Genomic DNA, 14,630 nt, shown 5'->3' on the forward strand with positions numbered 1-14,630 from the left:
GCATCGATCACTTGTGTAGTTGTGTTTACTATCACTAATAGCGCGCTTTGTTTGGTGGGCATCTTATTTCCTCCTTTCTCTTTAGAATCGATCGATGAGTATTAACTGGATTCGCATCCCCTCGGCTCAGTGAATAAAGCAGTAGTAGTGCTGAAAGCTGATTAAAAAAAACAAATTAATTCCACTACTTTGATAGCCTTATTGTAGCTTTTCTTGCTTGGGGGTTCTATTTGCAATATATTTATGTTGATGTAATCAATCTCTAATTAAAATTGATTAAGCTCGAGTTGAGTCGGTTTGAAATTTCAATATATGATCAATATGTTAGTTAAATATTAAACATGTCAAAGTTAATTGGATACTTGACGGTGATGAAGAATCCAAATTGATCACGATTGACCGGACGGTTTATATGCAAGATGAAGTCTAATTGAGTTACAGTTGACCAACTATTTAGCATGCAAGACGAGAAGTTCAAGTGGATCGTAGTTAACCGGACATTTGACATACGATGCAAAATATAATTTAGAGATCAAAATTTGATATTATGGCAAAAGTTTGAATTTTTTTTTTTTGATAAAAATAAGTGACTCAATTTAATCAAAATTATTTTTTATCAACTTAATTAAAATTATTTAAATTTATCAAAATCATTGTAACTTCATCTGGATGACTAACAGCGCTTCACTATGACACCGTTAGTTTGACCATTTTAAAAATTGACCAAGTTAATTAAAATGATTTAGATCAAATTTAAATAATTTTAATAAAGTTGATAAAAAAAAATATTTTACTATAATAGTATTTTATATATAATAATTTTATTTAAATTGGAATAATTTTCATCTATGTTTTGCTTATAATAATATTAAATTAAGAGTATTTTTAGAATAAAAAAATATATATTGAATTCTAATTTGATTTTTTTAAAAAAAGTAGTGTGTGCTTCCAATGAAAAACACAATATAAGACGACTTTTGATTTTAAGTTAAAATTTTCTCATTTCTATATATTATATATGTTATAAGTGATCGAACTAATAGAATAATCGCCACCTGTAATAGCTCTCAAAAATAGTTGATGTGATCTAATTAGAATGGTGGTTAGTCATAATCATGCACTCAAATCAAGAAATTATTAATCTCTTGTTGTTGAACCTAATCCGATATGACTAACCAACTAATTACAGGGACACCAAATGGTTTATTAATTTAGATTTTTTTTAAAAAAATAGGTATTTTAATTTCGTTAACCATTTGATGTCTCTAATTTGGAATATAATTTTATCATCGTTATTTTTTGTCTTCCACGATAAGACATCAACTGAAATTGACATTTTATATTAAAATGAATTGTTCGTCGTATGGTGACGAATATGAAATATATAACAATCACGTGGGGTTAAGTGTATATTTATTATCTACTAACAACTATCAATACAGTCACATGGATGGGATGGATGCCTCATCGTTACGGTACGTTGATAAGTGTATTATATTCTTTGATTATGATTAATTATAATTTTTTAATTTATTTTTTTATGGATGATTATAGAATCGATCGTGTAAAATCATTAGAATGACGAATTCTATCTTATATAAAAAAAAAATAAGTATATTATTTTTTTAATGATCTAGTACTTTAAAATTGATTCAGTGCATTTGTATATGATATTTGGATAATTAATAATACTGAAATTTAAAAATTATTTTACTTTTTAAATTTATTTAATATGTAAAATATGAAGTTGAATTATACATTTAAAGATTAATTGACTCATAAAATTTAAATATCTAATAAATAAAAAAACATGAGTTAGTAATCTGCATTTGAGAAACTTTAATCAAAACACATGAAATAAAGATAAAATTGAGCCCTTTTAGTTTATTAATTTTCTTGCTCACTTAGAGTTTGGAGAAAAAGAAAATTAAAGGGCATTATTTTTATTGGTGTCCATTAAAACAAATATATATAAGAGGCATCTTATTCTATTTTTAATTTCAAAAATACTCTTATTTTAATAATATTATTAGAGTTTTTGATCATAACTATTGTAACATAAAATAATATTATTCTAACTTTATCAAAATTATTAAAATATTTTTTATCAAGATTAATTTCTTTTTAAATTTATTAAAATCATCCAAACTCAGTCAAAATTACTTCAACATTATTGTGGTTACTATATGCTAGTAGCTGTGATCATATCTACAACAATTAATTTTGAAATAATTTAAATCAAGTTGGAGCGTTTAGTTTTGACTAAATTTATAAATAATATTTTAATATAATAGTATTTTATATATAGTAATTTTATCCAACTTGAATTAAAAAAATATTAAATTGATTTACTTCAACATGTTATGAAATAAGAGTATTTTTAGAGTAAAAATATATGATAAGGTGTTTTTTCAATATTTTTTTAAAAAACAAAGCGTTAAAAATCATTTTAACGATAATAAATATAAGAAGTGTTCTTTTTTTTTTGACAATAGTAAAACTAAAATTAAAAAAATTTTTTTCTTAGAGTTTGTATTATTGAGATTGACTCGAACTATCCACTACAAACGCACCCTCACACCCTCACGAAGGATGGCACGTTGACTTGCACACATACCCTCACACCCTCACGAATGATGGCACGTTGACTTTAAAACACATCCTCAGACCCTCACGAGGGATGGCACGTTGACTTAGCCATCCATCACAAACATATAGATAGATGCCGTATATATACTAACGAAGCCACGTTAGATTCTATGCGAAGCTAAACAAGAGACACAAATCTATTATGTATTTTTTTTTTTGAAAAAAAAGAGATTAAGTAATAAAATTATTAATTGGTAAAGACAGAGAATGACAATTCATGTTCATGCAATATTACTAAATTTATTAAACTTTATAAAATTATTTTTAAATCAATTTATAAAAAAATGTACCATAGAACGAAATTAGTATATTTTTGTTTAACAAAAATTATTTACAACTGTGAATCTATTCATCTTCATAAATATTGATAATTGATAAAAAAAAAGGAGTTTTTAAAAATCAAATTCAAGGCTGAAAATAAATGCCTTCCAGAGTTCCTTGTCCGGTGGCGCTTTCTTCTCTCTTTCCTGAGTCCACCGACAGTTCAATGCACTAGCTGTAACGCCGGTAAGCGCCATGTTCTTTGCCTTGTGCGGTTGTGCTTCCAGCTCAGCTCTGTCGGCGGACACCTCGAAACAGCTCCATTACAATTATTCGTTTAATGTGCGCGCCAATTTCCCCTTTTTATTTCGTAAAAAAGCGATTTTTATGCATTTATTAAACGTTGCATTGCGCTGTTCCCAGATGCTTCCGGGCAAGAACGGCGGCGTTATACACGGGCCACACCGACATCGGGCACTCGGCGGGCGATCCGGGGAGCTGCCACATCGGAGCGATCCATGTGCTTGCGGTGTTGGGTGTCGCCGATTGATCGAGTTGCCTTTGCTGTCTGGCTCCAGCGTTGGATCACAAGACAGCTCAGACGTCGCCTTCGCCACTGTGTCGGTCGTTCTTCCGCTCGCCATTTATTTATTGCAGTTGATCGATCCAACTTCAAAGTCTTCTTTTTGCCCCCTATTCGCCTGTTCCTTTATGGTTTTTACTGATCCGGTTGGTGCAGTGCCAAGTAAGAAGCAAAGAATAATAAGTAGTGGTGGGATTGAGAGAAGGGGGGAGGGTTGGGGGTGGTGTCTCGCTGGCATCACATTGCTTTCGCGAAAGACAGAGATTGAGTGTGTGAATCAGAGAGGGAGAGAGAGAGAGAGGAGATAAAGAGCAGCTTCGCCTCCTCTGCTGCGGGCTCTGAGAGTACCGAGTCTTCCTGGAGAGAAGAAGCATAGGGATGCAACCATGCTGCTCTAATGGCGCCGCAGTCGCCTTGATTTGAATAAAGTTGCTGTCTTTTTTGCTTCTATCCCGAGATTTGAAGTAATACCTCTTGCCGGCGCATGGAGGCGAGCGCGGGGCTGGTCGCTGGCTCGCACAACCGGAACGAGCTCGTTGTCATCCGCCGTGATGGGGAATCGGGGGTAATTTCTGCTGCTGCTGCTGCTGCTTTTTAATTAACTTATCGGTTTCTTTCGTCAAGATCTGACTTTTGTTCGATTTTTTTGTCTTGCAGCCGAGGCCGCTGCAACAGTTGAGCGGGCAGGTCTGCCAGATCTGTGGCGACGACGTCGGCCTCACCGTCGACGGCGATCTCTTCGTCGCTTGCAACGAGTGCGCGTTCCCCATTTGCAGGACTTGCTATGAGTACGAACGCCGGGAGGGAAACCAAGTCTGCCCTCAGTGCAAAACAAGGTTCAAGCGCCTCAAAGGTAAATAAAGAAAGAAAACCTAGCCAGGAAACCCTAATTCTCCTCCCTGCTTTCTTTTTACCAGATCTACCTGCAATTTTCTCTTTTAATTTGACATTATACAAACACTTGAAGCTCTGGTAGTATGGTAGATCCTTGTGTTGATGATCATGCTCGTATTAAATTCCACTATGGTTTCACCCTTTAATTCCCCTTGTAGTCGATTTCTCTTCATCTGAGTCCTACTTGCATCAGATTGTTGTATTGTATTCAGTGCGCTTCTACTTGCAGGGTGCCCTCGTGTGCCTGGAGATGAAGAAGAGGATGATGTCGATGATCTTGAACATGAATTTGAATGGGGTGATGATCATGACTCGCAGTACATGGCGGAGGCCATGCTGCATGGCCACATGAGCTATGGTCGACATGGTGACATAAACAACCCTCATATGGTTCATCCTTTGCCCCAAGTCCCACTTCTCACCAATGGAGAGATGGTATCATCGAATCAGACATTGCTCTGGTTATTTTGGGCTCTGTAATGCACTTCAATTCTGGTGAATGAATTCCAATATTTGTTATACAGGTCGATGACATTCCTCCCGAGCAGCATGCCCTTGTTCCTTCTTTCATGGGTGGTGGAGGGAAAAGGATTCATCCTCTACCCTTTCCAGATCACAATCTTCCAGGTATTTGCACCACCCCTAGTATATTCTACACCTTATCGCAAATTAAATTGTTAACAAAGCAATTTCATCACAGTGCAACCTAGATCGATGGACCCTTCGAAGGATCTTGCTGCTTATGGATATGGGAGTGTGGCATGGAAGGAGCGGATGGAGAGTTGGAAGCAAAAGCAAGAGAAATTGCAGATGACCAGGAGCCACGGCGGTGATAAAGGATGGGATAATCATGATGATGAGTCTGATTTACCATTGTAAGCTCCAATGCCTGTTAAACTCCTAAAACCTTTGAGAATCACATTCTAATAGTTTCCTATAATTGTTTGCTTCACTTTTCCATTCTAATTTGCATGTTTATACTGAACTGTAATTCGACCTTCATTTTATCTTTGTAGAATGGATGAAGCTAGGCAACCATTGTCGCGGAAACTACCAATCCCTTCTAGTAAAATAAATCCATACAGAATGATCATCTTAATTCGACTTGTAGTTGCTGGGTTCTTCTTCCATTACCGGGTTACAAACCCCGCAAAAGATGCATATCCATTGTGGCTCATATCAGTCATCTGTGAAATCTGGTTTGCCCTTTCTTGGATTCTCGATCAGTTTCCCAAGTGGCTTCCAATAGAAAGGGAAACTTATCTTGATAGACTATCGTTAAGGTGATTGATGCTGTCACCATGAAATCTCATTGTTAGCTTAGTCAGTTTGTGCCTAATTGTTCATTCATGTTCTTAGGTATGAAAAGGAAGGGCAACCTTCTCAATTAGCTCCAATCGATGTATTTGTGAGTACAGTTGATCCTATGAAGGAACCCCCTTTAATCACTGCAAACACTGTTCTATCGATCCTCGCTGTGGACTACCCAGTGGAAAAAGTATCCTGCTATGTCTCAGATGATGGTGCCGCGATGCTGACATTTGAAGCATTGTCCGAAACATCTGAGTTTGCAAAGAAATGGGTTCCATTTTGTAAGAAATTCAATATAGAGCCTCGTGCACCTGAGTGGTATTTTCAGCAAAAGATCGATTATCTGAAGGATAAGGTCCATCCTTCATTCGTAAAGGAGAGAAGAGCAATGAAGGTACAAAATAGCTATGAATGTCACTGGCAATGTATGTATGTATAAAATTCATGTTACTGAAATTGTTTCTGTTTTCAGAGAGAATATGAGGAATTCAAGGTACGAATAAATGCCCTGGTTGCAAAAGCACAGAAGGCACCTGAAGAAGGGTGGACTATGCAGGATGGAACACCATGGCCTGGAAACAATGTCCGTGACCATCCAGGCATGATTCAGGTAAATCTTGTGCTTTCTTCTATCATTCTTCTTCTTCTTCTTTTTGTTGTTGGCAAATTCAATTTCCATTTTTTGCTGATAATCGTATATCTTTAAGGTCTTCTTGGGGCAAAGTGGTGGGCATGATGTCGATGGGAACGAACTTCCGCGCTTGGTCTATGTCTCAAGAGAAAAAAGACCTGGTTTCAATCACCATAAAAAGGCTGGAGCCATGAATGCTTTGGTAAGCAATTGCTCTTTCAAGTGTCTACTTGAATATCAAAATAGCTGCAGGTTTGGTTTGCTCATTTCCTGTAATGCATTTGGCAGGTCCGAGTCTCAGCTGTACTTACGAATGCACCTTATCTGCTGAATGTCGATTGTGATCATTACTTCAACAATTGCAAGGCAGTACGAGAAGCAATGTGTTTTATGATGGATCCACTTGTGGGAAAAAGAGTGTGCTATGTGCAGTTCCCCCAGAGGTTCGATGGCATCGATCGACATGATCGATACGCTAATCGGAACATTGTGTTTTTTGATGTAAGTGTTAGCATCTGCAGTTCCCTTTGAGTATTCATCATACATCTGTAACTAGAAGTTTATGTATTCACATGCTTTGAGAATTAAGACAAAGGCATGATGATGCAGATCAATATGAAAGGTTTGGATGGGATTCAAGGACCTATTTATGTAGGCACAGGATGCGTTTTTAGAAGACAATCACTATATGGAACTGATGCTCCAAAGAAAAAGAAGGCTCCAAATAGGACTTGCAACTGTTTGCCTAAATGGTGCTGCTGCTGCTGCTGCACTGGTAGCAGGAAGAAGAAGAAGGCTGCAAAAAGTAAGCAGGAAAAGAAACAGTCTGGTTCTAAAAGTGCTGAGATTGGAGGACCAGCATATGCTCTTGAAGGTGTCGAAGAAGGTGCTAAAGGTATGATGTCTATGCAATTGATTTCTTCAAGTTCTTTATATCATATTTTACATTTAGCAATCTTTCGGTACATGTTATGGTGTCTCCTAGTTCTGGTAAACCAAGTGGCCATGGACATCCATTTTTACGCCTAATGGCGTAGGAGAATTCATATAACCACTTTGTGGAATAAAAGTTTGATTGTTGTTGTTGTTTTATGAACATCCATATGCTAACATTTCATCTATTGACAGGCAATGGGATTGAAAAACACAATATGACAGCTGAGCAGAAGTTAGAAAAGAAATTCGGGCAGTCTCCTGTGTTTGTAGCATCTACTCTCCTAGAGAACGGTGGAACACCGAAAGGTGCTACTCCAGCTTCTTTGTTAAAGGAAGCTATCCACGTTATTGGCTGTGGTTACGAAGACAAGACAGACTGGGGAAAAGAGGTGCTTCATCTCGTCTTGAATATTTTTCTAGTTTACAGTCAAGACATCTTTCTTAGTTTTCTTTTCTCGCTGCAGATTGGATGGATCTATGGCTCAGTGACAGAAGATATATTGACTGGTTTCAAGATGCATTGCCATGGTTGGAGGTCTATCTATTGCGTACCGTCCAGAACTGCATTCAAAGGTTCTGCTCCTCTTAATCTTTCAGATCGTCTTCACCAGGTTCTCAGGTGGGCTCTTGGTTCCGTCGAAATTTTCTTGAGCAAGCACTGCCCTCTATGGTATGGATATGGAAGTGGGCTTAAATGGCTGGAAAGGATGTCATATATCAATGCTACTATCTATCCCTGGACCTCGATTCCTCTTCTGGCATACTGTACCTTGCCTGCTGTCTGCTTGCTCACCGGAAAATTTATCACTCCAGAAGTAGGTTTGCTATTATCGTTTTCCTTTTTTGAATTTTCTGCCGAGGCTTACAGATGTGTGTTCTAAATTGCAGCTCTCTAACGTGGCGAGTCTTTGGTTCTTGTCGCTTTTCATTTGTATCTTCGCGACGGGCATCCTTGAAATGAGATGGAGTGGCGTCGGCATTGATGACTGGTGGAGAAATGAACAGTTTTGGGTTATTGGAGGTGTTTCCTCGCATCTCTTTGCTGTGTTTCAGGGGCTTCTAAAGGTTCTTGCTGGAATAGACACCGATTTCACTGTTACATCGAAGGCCGGCGACGACGAAGAGTTCTCCGAGTTGTACACGTTCAAGTGGACCGCACTGCTCATCCCTCCCACAACTTTGCTCATTGTGAACTTCATCGGCGTCGTAGCAGGTGTCTCTAATGCAATAAACAATGGGTATGAATCATGGGGGCCATTGTTTGGGAAGCTCTTCTTCTCCTTCTGGGTGATCGTCCATCTCTATCCCTTCCTCAAAGGTCTCGTTGGGCGCCAGAACCGGACACCAACAATCGTCATTGTCTGGTCCATCCTCCTTGCATCAATTTTCTCGTTGCTCTGGGTGCGAATTGATCCATTCTTGCCGAAATCAGATGGCCCTCTTCTGGAGGAGTGTGGACTAGACTGCAACTGAGCATGAGAGCCCCCCTATCAGAATGTTCACGGATTACAGTTTACTTGTTGGCATCATTATCATATCATGGAAGCTGTGAAGCTGCTTGTTTGTGTAAGAACAGCAGGCAGATGCAAGAGAAGGGCCATCTTGTTCAAGCTTCATTTCAGTCAATCTGTACATCGATTCTTCACAATAAGGCATGCCTTCCCTGATACCTGGTGGAGGAGGCTCATCAAACATTCTGTTAGTTGATTTTATTACCCCTTTTTTGGGGGGAATTATTTATTTATGGCGAGATACAATTAAGAGAGAAGATTTATAGTATGTATTTTATTTACTTACACCTTCATCATCATCTGTACTTATCCCAAAGAAACTTGTGTACTCGTATGTGAAACCCTCAGAGGGATTATCTTCTGTCTTTTGCTTCTGGTTCTCTGTTGATCTGATATTTCTTTATAGCCCATAAATTGCAGGTTTGTTTGTGCTTCAGCCATGTGTTCCATCGAATCTTTCTTATTATAATTTTTCGATTTACCTTCTTATAAAAAAAGTCAATTTGCGTATTTCACCTTTTTTATGAAATAGAAAGATAACTAAGACATGATTGGCTAGAAAAAGAATGTCGCATATAATTTAAGAAGGAAGAATTCCAGAGGCGTACTTTAAGCGTTGAGTTTGCCTGAGGAGAAGCAACCTGGTACTGTTAACTGAGGCTAAGAAGCAGCAAATATGCTCTTTGAGTTCCTCGATCTGGTGGAGGACGCTGGGATGATTTCTTCGGAACTGGCGCACTACCTCCTCGATTGAGTATTGTTGACCCTTCGCGATCTCCAAACACAGACGCACCAGCAGTCCAGCACCTGGTCACTCTCCACGTTCGCGGGCAATCTCGCCACCAGGCGCTCGATCGTCTCCAGGTCATTGTTGAGCACGTACGTACCACGCGAGGCAGCGTCGAGCTGGGCCATGTAATCCCGTAGCTGCCGCCTCGATCTAAAAGAGAATCAATTTTAAAAGAGACATTGTCGATAAAAATTTATTATTAAGATTAGAATTTTTCTGTTATAATATGTCAATTAATAATTTATTTATTAATCTGTCAATTAACCAAGCACTTTAATATTCCTATAAATTGTATCATGGAAAAACTATAAATGAGGAAATTTTATTTCTTTCCACTTTTTCTTTTTTCTAGTTCGGTTTTTCTTCTCTTAACATGGTATCAGAGCCATGATCTCTCTATTTTTTTTTCATCTTTCTATAGTAATTTTGCTTCTATCACCGCCGCAAGTGCGCATATTTTTCTCCTCTTTCTTTATCATCGTTTTTCCTCTTCTCTCTTTTTCTTCATTCAATGTCGAATACTCGAAGTAGATGTCAAATTTATCTCAGAGTTGGGCATATTGGTACTCAATGTCCTAGACGATATGACACAAATTTTATTGGTGGTCCTAAAGGTTTAAGACAATCAACTATTCCACCTATGCATCCTAAAGCGCTCTCATCCGTGCCTACTCTTGATAAACCACCAGAGTTTTCTTCTACTGAATGGTATATTGACACCGGAGCAACTCATCATGTCACATCAGATTACAATATCTTCACAGAAGTAACACCATATTATGGTTCGGACACGGTGCAGGTAGGCAATGGCTCAGGTTTGCAAATTACTAACCTTGGAAACACATATATTCATTTATCTAATCGTACTTTTCGCATGCGCAACATCTTTCACGTCCCATCCATTACAAAAAATTTATTGTCCGTACATCAATTTTGTTTTGATAACGATGTCATTTTTGAATTTCATCGTAATCATTATTTTATAAAATCTAGCGGGACAAATACTATCTTATTCTCTGGGGGAATCAAACATGGCCTTTATTATCTTCAAAATTCTTCAATCAAGGCTTTCATTGGTGAGCGTACAAATAAATCAAATTGGCATGCCCGACTTGGTCATCCTTCTCTTCGCATTGTTCAATCGATCATCAATGGGCATGATTTACCTACTTCCTCCACCTCCCCTCCATCTCATTCATGTAGGGCCTACATGGAATCTAAAAGTCATAAACTACCTTTCTCTTCATCTGATCATGTTTCTAATTTTCCACTTGAATTAATTCATTCAGATGTTTGGGGCCCTGCACCTATTGTGTCTAACCACGGTTATCTTTATTATGTTACCTTTATTGATCATTTTAGTAAATATACTTGGCTCTTTCCTATGAGAAGAAAATCTGATTTATCAGATATATTCTGTAATTTTCAAAAACAAATTGAAAGATATTTTAATCGTAAAATACTTTCAGTTCATTCTGATTGGGGAGGCGAATATCAATCTCTCCATCGTCATCTTGTCTCTTGTGGAATTGTTCATCGAGTTTCTTGCCCTCATACTCCAGAACAAAATGGCTCTGCTGAGAGAAAACACAGACATATTGTTGAAACTGCCTTAGCTCTTCTCCATCATGCATCAGTTCCACGTAAATTTTGGGATGAAGCTGTCTGTACTGCAACATATCTCATAAATCGACTTCCTACCCCATTGCTCAATCAAAAGTGCCCTTTAGAAAAACTTTATAATCAAACTCCTGACTACACTTTTCTTCGAATTTTTGGTTGCGCATGTTATCCATGGTTACGCCCCTATTCTAAACATAAACTTGATTCTCGTTCACTACAATGTGTTTTCATTGGTTATAGTAATTTGCATCATGGGTATCGTTGCTTGCATATACCTACAGGACGGATATATACTTCACGACATGTTACTTTTGACGAGTCTTTATTCCCTTTTTCGACAGCTTCTCCAGTCTCTCCTCCAGATACAAGTGGCACTTTCTTGATGACACCTAACATTTCCGGAGGTGATGGCATCCTAGGTCCTGCTCCGGGGCTCTCTAACAACAATCTTATATCATCCGAATCACCTCAAGTTGCTGCTCCAACAAGAGCAAGACGCTCTAACACTATCAGAGGGGATAATATGTTGGATCCTATTCCGTGTCCAATCTTGGAAGCCTCACCAACCAGAGATAATATGCCTTCTGGCTCTGACTCCCCAAATAATACAGGTTCATCGTCGAATTCACCTTGTCAGCCCACTTCCTCATCGCCATCAACAAGTGATTCAAATGATAGTGATTCTCGTCGTATGCTTCCTTTAAGTGACATCTATGCACGTTGCCCACCAATGGCAACCCGATATCCCCTTCCTCAAGCTTTAGTGGTATCTTCAAAATCTATTGAACCGACTTGTTTTTCACAAGCGAACAAGGATCCAAATTGGCGTTGTGCAATGTCTACAGAATTTGATGCACTTCTTCGCAATGGAACATGGACTCTAGTTCCACGCACTCCCTCCATGAATGTTGTGGGCTCTAAATGGGTATTCCGTCTCAAGCATCGAGCTGATGGTTCTCTTGAAAGGTACAAAGCTCGTCTTGTAGCAAAAGGATTTAATCAAGAACCAGGTATTGACTTTCATGACACCTTTAGCCCCGTTATCAAAATTACATCTATCAGATTATTATTATCGATAGCTGTCAGTTCTACTTGGCCTATACGACAATTGGATATTTCTAATGCTTTTCTTCATGGTCATCTTGAGCAAACTATATTTATGGAGCAACCACCTGGGTTTATCCATCCACAGTTTCCATCTCATGTTTGTCAGCTCAAGAAATCCATATATGGCCTTCGACAAGCTCCTCGTGCATGGTTTCATCGATTATCTACTTGGTTACAAGCTCAAGGATTTTCTGGATCAAAAACAGACTCGTCTCTCTTCTACAAACATAATGATGGATCTATGATCTTTTTTCTTATTTATGTGGATGATATTTTATTAACCGGCAATGATCAAAAGGGCATCACAACTATACTTGATCTTCTCAATCAAGAATTTCCTATTCGAGATATGGGTAATGCTCGTTTCTTTCTTGGTATTGAACTCATTCCACATGGTGAGGGTTGTCTCCTCTCTCAGAGCAAATACATTACTGGACTTCTTCAAAGAGCTAAAATGGATGGTGCACGCCCGGTCTCCACACCAATTGCTATAAATAATTTATCTGCACCTCCATCATCTCCAGCTATGTCTGATCCTCAACTCTATCGAAGTATTGTTGGAGCCTTACAATATGTCACTATCACACGACCTGATATTACTTTTGCAGTTAATCGTGCTTGTCAATTTATGCATGCTCCATCTGAACAAAATTGGGATAATGTAAAAAGAATACTTCGTTATCTCAAAGGTACTATTTTACATGGTCTTCTTCTATATCGTCATTCTTCTAGAGACTTACATGCTTATAGCGATGCGGACTGGGCAAGCTCTCCTGAAGATAGACGTTCTACTAGTGGATATGCAATATTTCTTGGACGAAATCTTATCTCATGGAATTCGAAAAAGCAACCTACAGTATCTCGTTCAAGCACTGAGGCAGAATATAAAGCTATAGCCAATGCAACATCTGAAATTATTTGGCTTCAATCGCTTCTTTCAGAACTTCATCTTGCATCAAATGTCCCTCCAAAACTTTGGTGTGATAATATTGGAGCGACATATCTTACAGCAAATCCAGTATTTCATGCTCGTACAAAACATGTGGAAATTGATTTTCATTTTGTTCGAGAACGTGTGGCAACTCGACAGTTATCTGTCTCTTATATTTCTGCAGAAGATCAACTTGCTGATATCTTTACAAAGCCATTGTCCAGACAACGTTTCACCAAACTAGCAAGCAAACTCAACGTCAAAGATCTCCCGTTGAATTTGTCGGGGGGTAAAAGAGGATCAGTTTTAAAAGAGAATTAGTCGATAAAAATTTATTATTAAGATTAGAACTTTTCTGTTATAATATGTCAATTGATAGTTTATTTATTAATCTGTCAATTGACCAAGCACTTTAATATTCCTATAAATTGTATCCCTTATGGGAAAACTATCAATGAGGAAATTTTATTTCTTTCCACTTTTTCTTTTCTCTAGTTCGGTTTTCCTTCTCTTAACATAATCACACTGGGCGTCGATCAGGCAGGCGCGATGGCCATCGGCGGAGGGGAGGATATCGATCAAATCTCCAATTGGCGCATACATGGAGCGAGCGCTATCGAGAACGCTGCAGAGCGACAGGCAGAAGATGGAGGTGTTCTCGCTGCTGTCGAAGTAATCCAAAACGAGGCGGGAGAGGTGATTGGGTGGCGCGCCGCGAAGGGCTTCCTCGATGGAGGTCCGGTTCGGCTGAAGGACGCGCGCTATCAAGCCGTCCGACGACGGCGTTCCGGAGAAATGATTCGCATCCGCCTCCCTCCTCCCTCGAATGGCGGCGGCGGATCCTGACGGCGACTCTAATCCGTACGCCAAATATACATTTTTTTTAAAAAAAAAATCAATTATATCATACATTTACATACTAACCATCTTCCCGCAATCAAATTTTTTTAAATTAATCAAACTGATTAAATTTTTAAATAAAAATTAAATAAATTAAATCTATAAAATATCAATTAATTTATTTTTCAATTAAATTAATTAAAATAATAATAAAATTTAAATATTATAAAAAATTTATCAATTAATTAAAATTTTATAAATTTATAAATTATTTTTTATTTTAATTAATTCAATTTAATCAAATAAGAAATTTTAAAATTGAAATCGAATTGAATAAATTAATTTTAAAAAAAAATAATCAAAATTTTTAAATAATCAAACTAAATTTTTAAATTTAATCAAATTTTTACTCACCTCTAACACCACACACTAATCTACCTTGAAGCTCTATATTTACTGCAAAATAAAATTAAATACAATGTAACGCCCAGATTAAGTTTGTGAAAATTTTATCAAAAATGATTAATGCATTAATCTAGCATACATTTTAAATATTTTTTAAA

The 14,630-nt window shown here is 37.6% G+C and overlaps 1 protein-coding gene and 1 pseudogene across 1 annotated transcript; one reads left to right on the plus strand and one right to left on the minus strand.

Moving 5' to 3' along the window:
• The first annotated feature begins 3,689 nt into the window (after positions 1-3,689).
• Positions 3,690-9,212, plus strand: LOC141846218 (putative cellulose synthase A catalytic subunit 5 [UDP-forming]). The gene is made up of 14 exons (XM_074734216.1): positions 3,690-4,058; positions 4,151-4,346; positions 4,617-4,822; positions 4,912-5,014; positions 5,088-5,262; positions 5,404-5,670; positions 5,747-6,092; positions 6,171-6,308; positions 6,406-6,531; positions 6,618-6,830; positions 6,939-7,224; positions 7,458-7,654; positions 7,730-8,080; positions 8,154-9,212. Exons 1-14 carry the CDS (start codon positions 3,978-3,980, stop codon positions 8,736-8,738), a joined length of 3,270 nt encoding a protein of 1,089 aa, XP_074590317.1. The 5' UTR covers positions 3,690-3,977; the 3' UTR covers positions 8,739-9,212.
• A 144-nt stretch (positions 9,213-9,356) lies between these two features.
• LOC141845947 (UPF0496 protein At3g19330-like) overlaps positions 9,357-14,630 on the minus strand; it is a 15,384-nt pseudogene continuing 10,110 nt past the window's right edge.

The sequence above is a fragment of the Curcuma longa genome, chromosome 15 (genome assembly GCF_044706935.1).
Source record: "Curcuma longa cultivar G26 ecotype Majalengka, Jawa Barat chromosome 15, ITB_CL_G26_1.1, whole genome shotgun sequence".
In the NCBI taxonomy this organism is placed as follows: Eukaryota; Viridiplantae; Streptophyta; class Magnoliopsida; order Zingiberales; family Zingiberaceae; genus Curcuma; species Curcuma longa.